Source organism: Mastigoproctus giganteus, chromosome 9 (genome assembly GCF_048544385.1).
Source record: "Mastigoproctus giganteus isolate SK-2022 chromosome 9, ASM4854438v1, whole genome shotgun sequence".
Classification (NCBI taxonomy): Eukaryota; Metazoa; Arthropoda; class Arachnida; order Uropygi; family Thelyphonidae; genus Mastigoproctus; species Mastigoproctus giganteus.
In genome coordinates, this window is record NC_143583.1 from 102,986,622 (window position 1) to 103,002,460 (window position 15,839).

Here is a 15,839-nt window from a genome sequence, read left to right on the forward strand (position 1 = left end):
CTGAAATCCAAATATATGATATCAAAATTATTTTTTGCATCCAGTTCCTTTGTAACCACATCATAATATCCTATCAAATTTGTCAGACAAGACTTTCCCTTAACAAACCCATGCTGTGTCTGAATTATTGCTGCAGTCTTGTCTAGATGATCCTGCAATGCATCTTTAACCAGTGACTCCATTATTTTACCCGGAACAGAAGTTAAACCAACTGGTCTGTAATTACTCGTGTCACCCTGCGATCCCCCTTTGTGAATTGGGGATACATTTGCACATCTCCAGTCCGTGAGAACTTCCCTTGAGTCCAAGGATGCTCTCATAATTATGGCTAAGGGTTTGCTTAGTTGTTTTTCCGCCTCCTTTAATATAACTGGATAGATCCCATCCACCCCAGGTGCTTTTCTTATGTTTAACTTCAACAATTTCTTCTCCACTTTGCTCTCAGTTATTACAAAATCATTAAGCACCCTGCTACAATTTGATAACCTTCTGCCATTTTCAAATCTTAATAATTCCTCATGTGTGAATGTAGATGCAAAATACTCATTCAGTTTGTTTGCTATCTGAGCAGGATCATCAACACTCGAACCATCGATGTCAAGTGGACCAATTAGATTCATCCCCTTCCTTTTAGAGTTTATATAAGTAAAGAAATCCTTGCTGTTTTTCTTAGCATCTTTTGCCAAGGATTTCTCATAATCTGCCTTCACCTGCCTAACCTCCTTTGTAACCTGATTACAGACTAGCTTATATCTGCTATAGGCTTCTGAGTCGCTTGAAAATTTATATGCATCCCATGCATTTTTCTTCTCTGTTACGAGTCTCATTAGTTCATTAGATAACCATTTAGGCCTAAATCTTGAACAATATTTCTTAATAGGTATGAAACTTTTAGTAGCATCCACGATTAATTCCTTGAATGCTTCCCACTTAGAATTTACTGTTGGTAACATCGTCAGTTGATCCCACTGTACAGAATCTAATCAAGAAGCATGTGCTATGCACTCCTGCTCCTTCCCACCTGGCTACGGAGGCGCCCCTCATATATATATGTGTGTGTGTGTGTGTGTGTGTGTGTGTGTTTTTTTTTTTTTTTTTTTTTTTTGATTTGGTAGTTGTTGGCGCATCGGCTTCTGTGGCCATATTGCACCTCCCAAGGTTTTTTGCAGTACTTTGATCCAAGCCCGAGGCGGGAATCGAACCCGCGACCTTTGGGTTGCCGGGCAGGTACTTTACCCACTCGGCTAGCCCGGTCGGCGTGTGTGTGTGTATTTAATCTATTATAAAAAATTGGGATAAATTAAAAGTTATGTCAGATCAGATTAATGCCATCAATAGTAGATTGAACATTACATCAATCTGTACTCTAGTTATTATTAAAAGTATAATATGTACTATATAGGTACTGAATATATATATATATATAAACATAACAATATACAGCAGGCCATAAGACCAAAATAACTTATAAAGACTAAGATAGCCTGTGTAGGTCCACACTGCCATACCCTGGAAATAAACATATAATTAGTAATAATATATAAATATATAATAGAGAATACAATAATGATTATGTAGCTAATTATTGATATGTAGGTGCATTGAAAGGAACTTTTTCAAAGGCTAACCCCTTTCAATATATCCCACCAATAATTAGCAGACCTATCTGCTTTTTATTGCTATATGCCTGTTTAACTATGTTCAATTAATAAACATAAACATAAAGGCTATTTGGTTAAAATTTAAATTTAACAGCAAACAGGCAAGACAACAGTTAGCCTGACAGATAACTTCGAAACGAATATATAGAATATTATATAGAAAACAGAGGGCCAACCATAATTTTCAATTTCAGTTGTGGTAATATTATTTGATTTATATTTATGTAAAAGAAAGCTACTGCTGACATAAGGAGAAAGGAAGTAGGGATAAGTACAGTAATAGTACCTCAATTTTGCTCGAATTGCTCTAATAGATCTTGAGGTATAAAAATTAGGGTTAGATAGTAAAAAGTGAAAAGTAAAGAAAATAGTTTATATAATGGTACTTAGGATATATACCGGGAGCATAACTGCCCGACCCATTAGTAAAGGATCCTGGCATGACTACAAGGGGATACCAGATGGTGTTTAACAGATAAAGATAATATATCCAAATATATTATATAAAGCTATTTTCTTTACTTTTCACTTTTTACTATCTAACTCTAATTTTTATACTTCAAGATCTATTAGAGCAGTTCGAGCAAAATTGTGGTACTATTACTATACTTATCCCTACTTCCTTTCTCCTTATGTCAGCAGTAGCTTTCTTTTGCATAAATATAAATAATAATATTACCACAACTGAAATTGAAAATTATGATTGGCCCTCTATTTTCTATATAACATTCTATATATTTGTTTTGAAGTTATCTGGAAGAGATGCCAGGTTTGTTCTGCATGGGACAATATACTTATGTATACAGGGTGTCTCAAAAATATTGGTACAAATGTTTAGGGGAGACAGGTAACATCTAAAGGAATGTGAATTGCATAGGAACCCATAACCGGAAACATCAGGGGAAAGTAGTAGTAGCAGAGGCACAAGAAGCAGAAATGACACGAGACAGTAATTAGTGGCAAACGTTTATTTGTCATAATATTAACAATGGAGTACGAGATGGATGCATTTCATGATGTTACAACAGATGCTCGAAGGTTCCACCATGAGACGCGATGCATGCGTGACACAGATGCAGCATGGATTGGCAGACATGGTCGAACACACCTGGGGTTTCTTTGACAGTAGCAGCAGCAGCGCAGACGAGTCTCGCCACGAGATCCATTTCATCTCCACAGGCGATTCATACACGATAGATTTGAGGGGCCCCCCACAGAAAGAAATCAAGGCTCAATAAATCAGGTGAACGTTAGGAGCCAGGCAACGGGTCAACCACGGTCAATCCATCGACACCCAAAACGCCTGTTCAAATGGTCACGAACACACCTTCCATAATGGGCAGGTGCCCCGTCATGTTGAAACCAAATGATGCATCTCACATTTGCTGGAACATCGCCAAGTAACCCTGGTAGAACTTGTTCCGATATTTAGCGGAGTTCATGCGGGATGGTAACAGGTGTGGGCCAACTAAGCAGTCACCAACCATACCTGCCCACACATTTATTGCAAAGCGATGTTGTGCCGCATGGGGGCACACACCGTGTGGACCCTCTGCTAATCCATACACTAGGTGCATGTCTGCCAGCTCAAAGTTCGTATATCGATGCATGCCCTTTGTGTGGTGACTACTGCTTGAATGAGAAAACCAGAAATTTTCCCTTTCACAAACTGATGAACAGCGCCGTGTACCGACTTAGTGACGTTTCTGGTTATGGGTTCCTATGCAATTCACATTCCTTTAGATGTTACCTACCTCACCTAAACGTTTGTACCAATATTTTTGAGACACCCTGTATGTATACTTATAAATATACTTATGTGTTTACGTTCAAAATGTATTATTTTTTTGTCTTTTATTATTATGCTTTTTACTTTTTCGATTTGTAGCTATGATTCCTCCTCTTTTCTAATTTATTTTCTTTTCCATTCTCCTCAACTACTATCAATACATAACACTTATTTATATATAGCTTCTGAACACTTCGTAACATTTTTTTTTTTCTTTGATAAATTTTAAATTCTTCGCCTGCAAAAATATTATTCCCATCCTCTTTCAATTATTTCGGTGCTCATTTCAATGAATATTTTATCAAAATGTCCCGTGATAGGCATCAGTAAACAACCCGCTCCTTCTCCTTTCCCCCAATTATTTATTCTTTGATAAGTTTTCACCTGAAAATTACGGGACACCCGCTGAACTGCAGGCAGGGTTGATCGGCAATTTTACAGTCCAGTTTACCTGAAAGCTAAAGGGATTAACATTCCACAATACAGTGGCACCTGTAAAACCTACCCAATAGCACAGAAGCACTGGTCAATGCTTTCTATGTGTTCATACCCAGTGACAAGCTTCAGCTGCATGTCACTGCTAGTTCCAAGTAAGCGGTCACCTGCATTCTACGTGAGAGCACCCTAAGGCACTGATATGGTAGCCACATTTTGCCAGATTTGCTTTTACCTTAACAATCTCAGTATGCCTTTCATCCAAAGAATTGGAGTGGGTCCCACAAGTCAGGAGACCGACTTTTGTGTTACCTCAACTCTCTGTTGACCTTCCTTCAATTCACCATTGAACTGAAGTCGGGCAATGCTCTTCCTTTCTTGGATTCCCTTGTTTGGTGCGAGGGCACGCATTTAAAGACGTCAGTATATCGCAAGCTGATGTGTGTTGGCCAAATTCACCAACTACCGGTCAGCACATGCTAGCAGCCAACTTCTTGGCACGGCACCATGCGAGCCCTACTAATCTGTGCTTGGACCCACTCCAGTTCTGTGGTGAAAGGCCACTTCGACTGCCTTTATTCCCTACTATCCGAACCTGTTGCAACAAATTTCTAGGATCTTATAGGCTCACAGGATAAAGTGATCCCCCTCCCCCGGGAGCTGTTTGGCGTATTGCAATTCTTGCGGTGACTGCCCTGGCCTGGCTGCTATGTTGGCAAAACTGGCAGAAGACTCAAAAAACGAGTCTCTGAGCACAAGAAAGCAATTCGTTCCACAGATGTGGAACACTTGGTGATTGCTGAGCACTTCTGGTCTACCCAGCACAATATCAACCCATGCCGTGACATTGAGATTATCAACCGATCCCACCACTACCATCGTTGTGTCTGGTTGGAACTGCTCCACATCTTGTGTTGTAGTGATTCCTTTAACCGGAAGAGAGGAGGTTGCATCCATCCCATCACCGAGGCAACCATCCTCCAAAATGACAAACGTTGGCACACGTAGATAGCCAAGCGTTGCCGCTACAACCGCAAGCCTCTACTTCCAACAACTAATTGTTGCCTGCACCTGTATCGTGTGGTTTTCACCTCGCATGGCCACCATAGCTGAGCATATGACATTCTGTGCTTTTTGTAATAATGTTTACAACTGAAGAAGGACATCGTTGGTCCGAAAGCTATTGTGATTTATTACTTTTATCTTAATTTTATTTTAACTTGTTTCCAAGATTATTAAAGAAAATTTTTACTTCAAACCTGTCTTATTTTATCTGTTTTCTCAGTGATACTGCATTATTATATATTTAATGAACATGCAAATAATACAGTTGACAGGAGATGATATCTGCAACCAATGAAACAATGTTTCCCCACAAAATTTTTGTCCAGTTATTTATTTAGACAAAATATGGATATTAATCTTTCCACTCCTTCCTAAACCAAGGAAGGGATGGCAAGATTAATCCAGTAACGGTTGTTTCAAAAGTGCAAGTAATAGTGATGATGCATATTTTAATGTTCTGCACACTGATACAGACCAGTTATTGCCTAATAATCCAAAAAGAGGCCTAAATGTCTATGACAATGTACCCTATCATTTGCAGCAGATAAACAGGGCTACAACAACTGCTTGGAAAAAGTATGACATTAAATTACAGTTACGTGACAATAATATTTCTTATCCACCAGATACATGAAAAACAGAACTGTTAAGTCTTGTGCATAAAAATAAACTTGCAAAGAAATGTTATGCTATAGATGAACTTTTAGAAGAGCACAGCCATTTAGTTTTAAGGTTACCATCATACCATTTTGGCCTCAATCCTATCAAACTCTGTTGTGCTCAGGCAAAATCACATAATGAAAAAAACATTTGTAGAAGCTGAATCAAACATATGTTCTGTATGGCAAGAAGAGTTAAATCAGATGACACCTCAAAGATGGGCTCATTGTACATGACACACAAGAGATTTGGAAAATAATTATTGGATCAAAAATCATATGAAGAGCAAATGGTGGAACTCTTATATATTGACTATAATTGGCAGTGTGGGTGAAACTGACAACGAATAACCTAGATGCAAAATTTTTAATAATAATTATTTTAACTTCATTCTGCATGATATAGCAAAGGCAAAGAAGGAAGCTGGGAATCACCACCAAAAAGTATTTCCAGAAGGATGGTGGTGCAAGCTTTGGAAACACAAATAGATTAGCAGCAGAGGTCAGTGCTTCTGACAGGTCTGAAGGCTTCTTTCATGATCAGCAAAAAGAAGGAAAGAAGGAAAATCACAGCAAGAATTAGACTACAATCCATGAAATGAAATATACATCCTTAAACACTCTGCTGTGCCACCTCATGAAAATGCATGCTAAAATTCTTTTAATCCAATTCAGTTCCTGCTTATGATTTTTGCTATTTACCAAACTTTGAATAAAAAGTTTGAAAATAATGAAAAGTTAAAATTTCAAATTAAAATTTTAAATAAATTTACTTTTTCTTTCTTTAATTTGTTATTTGCTACTTTTCCAGATATTTAGAAAAAAAATCCCCAATTTAATACCTTCCATATAAGTAGCACAATGCTACTCCTCAACTATGGCTAAACCTTTCAGAATTACCCTGTATATTATTCCAATTCTAGATAAATTCTGTTCAGCATAGAGCAAAACTTCTCAAATTCCCAACTTCAGTATTTGCATTAACATGAAAAAATACCTTTTCAGGTACAATGGAAATGTTCTCTTTCATAACCAAATAAAACTACAAAACATTACAATACATGTTTTGAATATACAGAAAATATAAGAAATAGATGGGATTGCATAATCTAATATGCTATAATCAATTGCATGTATATAAAAGAAAATCATTACCATTTTGGTTTTATCATATTTAACTGATGAAGAACATCTATTCTAACACGAGGGGTAGCTGTTGCTGTTAAAGCCATCAGTGGTACATTAGGAAATTTCTCTCTCAGTATCTTTAGTTTCTTATAATCTGGTCTAAAGTCATGGCCCCACTATAAATAAGTCAAAGTATAAATTTCATAAAAAGTAATTTTAAAGTTGAAAACTTGTTTTCTGAATATTTAAGATTAAATGAAGGTGCAATAAAAAAAGTTATATTTTAATGCAAAAATGTTTGATGGCAATGGAAACTATGATATAAGTCATTTGTTATCTACAGTTCTGCGTAAGTCATTAAAAACATGATTTATGTTTATCTCTTTAACTTGTATGATTGATACTTTTGGAGATATCTATAAAATTATTTCTAATTTAATACCTAATAAATTAATGAATTTAGCAGAGGCTTACTCCCAAACTTTAGCCAGACCCTCTTTACATAAAAAAATAAAGAAAAAAGAAGATACTCATGTTAAATCAGTCAGCACTTAAAATAGCAAAAACATCGACAATTTAATTATTTTTTGGCAAGTGATGGAGTTGAAGACCAGTTCTGGAAGTAGAGAAAGCAATGTACACTTAGTGAACAGAAATCATGGGATATCTACTTAGTAACAGGTAGACCCACTTTTCGCCTGGATAAGGGCAATGACACGGCGAGGCATTGAGTCCACAGTTGATGAAAGCATTCCACAGGTATTTCCATCCATGCTTGCTGCACCACTGTTCATAATTCCGTCGCATTCCTGGGTGGAGGATGCAAAGCTAGAACGGCCTTTCCAAAGTATCCCAAAAATGCTCCACATGGTTCATGTCCGGTGAATGGGGAATGCTCTTGAACTATGTTCTAGTCACCACAGTTCTATGGGGAGGTACATTGTCCTGCTGGAAGAGTCCATTGCCCTGTGGGTGCATGATGACCTGCAAAGATGGACACCTGGACCATTCAGAGATAGCTCTAGATATACCAGAGTTTCCAATGTGTGCCAGTTGAACATGTCCCAGACCATTATCGACTGTCCACCTGCCTGAACAGTTCCTTGTTGACATGACAGGTGCATAGCTTGATGTGGTTTCCACCAGATATGCACCCTCCCGTCTGCTCGAAATAACTGGAAATGGGACCCATGGACCAGGAGACCAGCCTCCAATTGTCCAAGGTCCAGTACCGATGTTCTTTTGTCCAGGTGAGGCATAGAGTCCTGTGTCGTGGTGTTAGCAATGGGACTCTGCTGGATCGGTGGCTCTCATAACCAAGTATGGCTAATAATTACCTGGTGGCCTTGGTGGAGATGTTTATGGCACCTCCCTCGTTGAAATCAGCAGTGATTTGTGCCATCGCTCTCCAGTTGGCTGAAACAATGCGAGATAGAAGTCGACAGCTACGTTCATCCACCACCCTTCTCCGCCCACAGTGCTGTCCACTATGAGATGTTATTACGGAAATGGCGTATTCCCGACACACTCGTGATACTATCAAACGGGGATAGTAAAATTTCTGTACCACCTCCGTGATAGTGACCCATGCGTCAGGCACCCACCATTATCCCTCTTTCAAAGTCAGTTAATTCATGACATTTATCTATACTGACATCGAATTACCATCTACACAAATGCATTGTACTTATATATCTGCCAAGCGGTGGGTTCGTCGACTATCGAGAGGGGTGACAGCATCGCATTGCCCAGGAACCAGGTATCCCATGAATTCTGTCCTTTCAGTGTAATTCTCATACAAGTTAAGTTTTCTCACTGCCTGAACAGTTCGTGTTGAAGTCAAAATAGAATTAAACTAAGAATTACCATGGTTTAGTGAATGGAGAGTTTCTGATAAATTCAGAGATGCATATCCATACAACAGAGATAACACAGCAGTGACAGAACTAGTTAACACAACTATTTCCCAAGTTTCTGAGTGAGGATAAGCTGATAACAAATATGTTCAGACATCACAGCATTCAGCAACCTCAAGACAGAGCAGCATAGTAAACAAAAATTGTACAGAAATTCTTACCAAATGAATATATAAAATGGGGGAAAAATGAAGTGGTTAAAATTCAGAAGTAATTTTATACATTTTATAAACATGCAATAAAAGTTTGGGAAAAGGAAATGAAATATATTTTAACTAAATGTTTGAAATTTTCAAACATTTTAATCGACTGTGAATGTTTTTTTTTTTCGTACTTATAAGAAATTACTATGATGCAAAAAAGCAAGCTTTTACAGCATAAAAAAAAACATAATAATAAAATAAAATAATAATAATAAATAAATAAATTTAATTAAAATCAAATATCAAAATTTATTCAAATAACCACTTCAGCAACGCGAGATGAAAGTTTGTTCCAATAATCAACTACCTGCGAGCTGAAATCAAACTTTCACATACTTGTCGCACAATTATCCTTCTTCAATTTAAATTTATATCCCCTCATGTGTTGTCTGAGCAAGAGGAATGATGCCATCAGCATTTAGCTTACTAAATCCATTCAAAGCCCTAAACATCTAGATCAGAACTAGATTTTTAGGTGCCTAGTTTCCAGACACTGCAATTTGCAAAAGTGAAGGATTTCTTGGTAAGTGTACCTTTTTGTTCTCCTCACCAATATCACCGCCCTTCTCTGTACTTGTTCCAACAGCTGAACATCCTACTTAAAACGAGGCATCCAGACCTGTAGGCAGTACTCAAGACATAGCCTAACCACTGCCTGTATACAATGGTAAAATTGCCTCCTTATCTCTACTGACAAAATTCCCCTATATCAATGACAAAACCCCCGGGAGCTCTCCTGGCAGCCTGTCCTGCATTGCCACAAACTTCATGTCTGACTACATAATTATGCCAAGATCTTTTCGTTCTTCACTCTCCTAAGTGTTGTATACCATAAAAGTCGATTTGCTATGCTGGGATTACTGCTACCCATACTTGTAAGATATAAAAATATTAAAAATATAAAAGTGTAATAAATTTTAGAAAATTATTTAGTTAATATTTAAATTAATCAATTAATTAATTTAAACATTAACTAAATAATTTTCTAAAATTTATTACACTTTTATATTTTTATATCAGAATTATTATATCATAATATTTTTATATAAAAATATTCAGAAATGACCTTAATTGCATTTTATCATTTAAAGCAGGAAAATCAAAGCAAGGATCAGACCCCCATTCCACAAAATAAAATCCACATTCACCACTCTGCTACTTCATCTCATGAAAATGCTATTGCTCCCATTCAGTTACTGCCTATGAATTTCATTATTTAAAAACTTTTTTTGTTTAAAGACAATGTAATTTTATATTTATAATATTCTTACCTTGTGTGATGTTTGAGGAGATTTATTAAAAATTCCTCACTCTGATGCCATGCACATATGAGATGTAGCAATAAAGTCCTGGACTGGTACAATAAAAAGAGCACCAAGCAAACACATCCAAAAAGATTATGTTCAAATCCTGAAACCTCTTTCCTTTGAAGGCAGTTTTCACCTTGGAAAAAGAGGAAGAAGTCTGCTAGTGCTACATTGGGAAAGCAGGGTGGATGGTTGATCTGTACAATGCCAGGCTTCGTCAGAAATGTCTTCATAACAAGGTGGAATGAGTGGAGAAATTGTCATGCAACGAGAACCAGATGCCCTACTCTTGAAATTGCAATCTCACCTGGGTAAACGCACATCAGTATTCTTTGAAGCAATTGTACGTAGAAAGCAACATTTACTCTTTCCCCTTCAGGGTGCGAATAAAACTCTGTTTGTCAAAAATCAAGATCAGTTGTCTTGATCCTGAAACTCAGTAAGCAAAGCTTTTTGGACATTGGCAATGATTTTGAAATCCACTGCATGCTCTAACACTTCATCTTTGGGTTGTACTGAAACACCCAACACTTATCTCCAGTGACAATACAGTTGAGGAAATTAGGATTGTCTTGACAAGATGTCTGGATGAAGTCTTTGTATGATGACACTCTTTGTTGCTTCTGCTCATCTGTGAGGCTGGACAGCACAAAATTTGCAGACCTTTTTTCCTAAATCATTATGCAGAATTTGATGAATTGCCTACATATTCATATCCCACTCATCAGCCATCATTCTGAAGATCAAATGACAATCTCCTGCCACAATTTCCCAACTTTGTCCTCACTTTGAGAAGTTGACAGACACTTCTTCGGTCATCACAAGCATTTTCATGTTCATTTTTCAACCGCTTATACCATTCAAACACACTAGTATGACTTAATGTTTCATCACCATAAACAGTTTTTAATATTTCACATGTTTCTGTTGCAGATTTTTCCAGTTTAAAGGAAAATTTTCAAAATCACGACATGGAATGTTAATACTACTAATGAAACTGGTTGTTACTTGCAGCCTATTGGACAATGTCTGTTGCAGGAAATTTGAACTACAACATACCACTTCCATTTATTTTCAAACTAATTGAACATGACCGCATCAGTACCAGTCTGGGAACTTTATTGCCACACCTTTTATTTTGACAGGGTGGATGCCCTCGAAAGATCTAAATTGAGGGGCCCATCAGGCTCTCAGCTGCCCACATCAACGCCAGAGCTTGCACTTGGTCATCACGCAACACAGCGGCAACCCCTAAGGCAGAATGCGCTGGTCCCACAGGAACTAGTTGTTGTTGGTGACTCTATTGTCAGGGAAACGGGGAACATCCTTTGTAAAAAGGATAGGTGGAACAGGACCAGGGTATGTCTGCCAGGGGCAAAGGTTGATGACGCTGTAGAGCGGATATCATCTTTCAAGGGCACAAAAGGTGATTTAGTTGTACACGTTGGCACTAATGATATTAAGAGTAGGAGACCGGCGGAATTACTCAACAAGTACAGGTCACTGTTGAAAAAAAGCCGTGAAATAGGGTTGAATTTGAAAGTGTCTGCAATTCTGCCCAGACACGATAGGAGGGAGTACATGATGAGAGCCTTGTCGATCAATTCGGCCCTGGAAAGATTGTGCAAGGCTCAAGGGGTAGAATTTTTTTCAGCCTGGACTGTACTTGTTAACAGGAGAGATTGCTTCTACAGGGATGGGATACACTTAAATAGAAAGGGTGCAAGAATATTTGCTGATGCTATCGAGGCAGTGTTAGGTGGGTCGGAAAACTGCTAGTTTGGGGGGATACAAAGACTAATAGTTTAACAGTAACCACAGGCAGAGGTGAAGGTGATTCTTGCACAACTTCTATTAGAATAAGAAGCGACCTGGAGCGAGGGGTGTTGGGGGTTTCAGGGACGGATGGCAGTCATCATGGAATAGTTGGGTATATGGGATGTGTTAGGGTAACAAGGAATAGGCATAGGAGCATGTATGCTTGCATGTATACCAATGCTAGAAGTATAGTAAATAAATTTGATGAATTTGAAGTGTTGGTCAAGACATCAAAGGCGGATATTGTTGGGATAGCAGAGATGTGGTGTCACAAAGATATAAGGAATGCAGAACTGGAATTTGGGGAGTACAATGTGTACAGAAAGGATAGACAGGACAGAAAGGGAGGGGGTGTTATGCTGTTAATTAAGAAAAACATAAAATCAAAGGAAGTGCACCCAGTTAATATAGATGAACAGTGCTCTGTTGAGTCAGTTTGGTGTGAGATAAGCACTGCAAAAGGAAAAATAAGGGTAGGAGTGTGTTATAGGCCTAATGACTTGAATGAGTACAATGAACAATTGTACAGAGAAATAGAGTGGGCCAGTAAATCAGAATGTCTTATAATGGGGGATTTTAACTTCCCAGATATTGACTGGAACTTGTGGTTTGGTCACTCACACACTAGTCAGACTTTTGTGGATCTATTGGATGATTGTTTTCTGCAGCAGCATGTTCGAGAGGCAACCAGAGAAAGTAACACTCTTGATCTGGTTATCAGCAGTGATCATTCGTGTATTAAGAATTTGCAGATAAAGGAACCACTAGGTGGCAGTGATCACAGTGTGCTGAAGTGGGATTTACTCAAAGAGGTAACTACCGTCAGGGGTAAAGGAAAGGGTTTTTGCTTCCGTAAAGGGGAGTACAGTGGTCTCAGACAGTTTTTAAATTCTGTACAGTGGGATCAACTGACGATGTTACCAACAGTAAATTCTAAGTGGGAAGCATTCAAGGAATTAATCGTGGAAGCTACTAGACTTTATATACCGATTAAGAAATATCCTTCAAGGTTTAGGCCTAAATGGTTATCAAATGAACTAATGAGACTCGTGACAGAGAAGAAAAATGCATGGGATGCATATAAATTATCAGGTGATGCAGAAGCCTGTGGCAGATATAAGCTAGTCTCTAATCAGGTCACAAAGGAGGTTCGGCAGGCGAAGGCGGATTACGAGAAATCTTTGGCAAAAGATGCTAAGAAAAACAGCAAGGATTTCTTTACTTATATAAACTCTAAAAGGAAGGGGATGAATATGATTGGTCCACTTGACATCGATGGTTCGACTGTTGATGATCCTGCTCAGATAGCAAACAAACTGAATGAGTATTTTGCATCTACATTCACACGTGAGGAATTATTACAGTTTGAAAATGGAAGAAGGTTATCAAATTGTAGCAGTGTGCTTAATGATTTTGTAATAACTGAGAGCAAAGTGGAGGAGAAATTGTTGAAGTTAAACATAAGAAAGGCACCTGGGGTGGATGGGATCTATCCAGTTATTTTAAAGGAGGCGGCAAAGCAACTAAGCAAACCCTTAGCCATAATTATGAGAGCATCCTTGGACTCAGGGGAGGTTAACACGGACTGGAGATGTGCAAATGTGTCCCCAATTCACAAAGGTGGATCGAAGGGTGACACGAGTAATTACAGACCAGTTAGTTTAACTTCTGTTCCGGGTAAAATAATGGAGTCACTGGTTAAAGATGCATTGCAGGATCATCTAGACAAGACTGCAGCAATAATTCAAACACGGCATGGGTTTGTTAAGGGAAAGTCTTGTCTGACAAATTTGATTGGTTATTATGATGTGGTCACAAAGGAACTGGATGCAAAAAATAATTTTGATATCATATACTTGGATTTCAGGAAAGCTTTTGACACTGTTGCGCATGGAAGACTACTGTACAAATTGGAGCAGAATGGTATTAAGGGTAAGTTGCTACAATGGATAAAAGGATGGTCAAGTGGGAGAAGACAGAGGGTGGTAATCAATGGGTGCTGCTCTTCGTGGACTAATGTTATTAGTGGAGTCCCACAGGGTTCGGTGTTGGGTCCACTGTTGTTTTGTGTATTTATCAATGATATTGATGAAGGTATATCAGGCTTAATGTCGAAGTTTGCAGATGACACAAAGGTTGGCAGGGTTGTTAATGACAGTAATGGCAGTGTGCTACTGCAACAGGATCTAGATAATTTGGGCAGATGGGCTAAGAAGTGGCAACTGAAGTTCAACCTTGACAAATGCAAAGTACTGCATATGGGTAGAAGTAACCCCAGAGAAACATACCAACTGTGTGGTACTACACTTAAGGTGGTAGAAAATGAAAAAGACCTGGGAGTAATTGTGCAGTCAGATATGAAGTTTTCTGAACAATGCAGACAGGCTGCTAGGGCAGGTCATGGGGTTTTGTCAATGATATATAGGAATTTTGCTAGCAGGGAAAAGGAGGTGATTGTCCCTCTGTATAAGGCAATGGTCAGGCCACGTCTTGAGTACTGCGTACAGGTCTGGAGGCCTCATTTTAGGAAGGATGTAGATTTGCTTGAGCGTGTACAGAGAAGAGCAACACGACTGGTGAGGGGAATGAAGGGATTCTCTTACCAAGAGAGGCTTAAGTTCTGCAAATTGCAGTGGCTGGAGACTAGGCACCTGCGCGGTGATCTGATTGAGGTCTATAAGGCCTTGAATGGGTTGAGCACACTGAATTCTGATGGGATCCTTCCACTTGTTCAGATTACGAACCTACGGGGACATAAGTTCAAATTAAGAAAGGACAGATGTAGAATAGATGTGCGGAAATTTGCCTTTAGCCAGCGGGTGGTTAATTGCTGGAACAAACTTCCATCTGTCGTTGTGGAAGTTGATAGGTTAAATAAATTTAAGGAGGAACTGGACAGGCATTTGGAGGGAATGGTGTGATTTTTTTTTTTTTTTTTTTTGGCTGATGCTGCATAAGCTCCTACACTTGCTTTCTTGCATCATATGCCACTACTACTACTACTACCTCATATGTAGTATATGCTACTTAGCCCAGATAGGAATATGTGCATATCGAATTACAGGCGCTCCCCAGCTTACATAATACTCGACTTACGAAAATTTGACTTTACATAAGTTTTTGCCGGCCGGTGCAAACTTAAAAAAATCATGAAACATATTTTGCATCCTGTAAGAATAAATAGAGGTATCATGAAAATATCGTAATGTGAACCCAATAACATTGTTTTTTTTTTTTTGGTAATTCATTCCAAGACCTCAGAAGTTGAAAATTTTCGCTATATATCTAAGCTACTGTATTTTTCTCTCTAAAAGGTCATTTTTATAATGGAAATTGCACTACGCTTTCATCGTTATCATATGTTCCATTATAAGAATCAATTAAATCATTATAAGAAACAAAAAGCAATTTGCACTTTCCGGTTTATTGGACTTTTCTGTTAGCACAATCTATTATAAATGGGTAGTAAACTCAATCTTACTGCAATTGTGATAATCCCGATAATTGGAGTTCTGTGGAATTTTACGTTGCGGTATTATGATGAAATGTGTTTCCCCTTCACTGAAATCTTCAATCATATAAAAAACATAAATGAAATTTCAGAATCTTCTCTTCATTCCTATTTACTTATTACAATGGTGAAGGGAAAGCAACCAAAGGAAAAATGCAAGTGGTGGCAGTACTAGGAAATGAAACAAAATTGATTTAGAAAATGAAAAAAAATTGATTTAGAAAATAAAGATGATTAATTAAGAAGTACGAAGCAGGACAAAGTTTGTCATCTATTGAATGGAATTAGGTCTTGCTGCTTCAAAAGTGAATACTGTTTTAAGGGACAGTGCATGTATAAAAGAACAT

General features: G+C 38.1%; 1 protein-coding gene across 1 annotated transcript in view; it reads right to left on the reverse strand.

Moving 5' to 3' along the window:
- LOC150080603 (recQ-like DNA helicase Blm) overlaps window positions 1-15,839 on the reverse strand; it is a 200,546-nt gene that overhangs the window by 137,605 nt on the left and 47,102 nt on the right. The window contains exon 7 of the mRNA XM_090381153.1: window positions 6,765-6,913. Within this exon, the coding sequence (XP_090237279.1) occupies window positions 6,765-6,913 (149 nt within the window). The remainder of the gene's footprint in view (window positions 1-6,764; window positions 6,914-15,839) is intronic.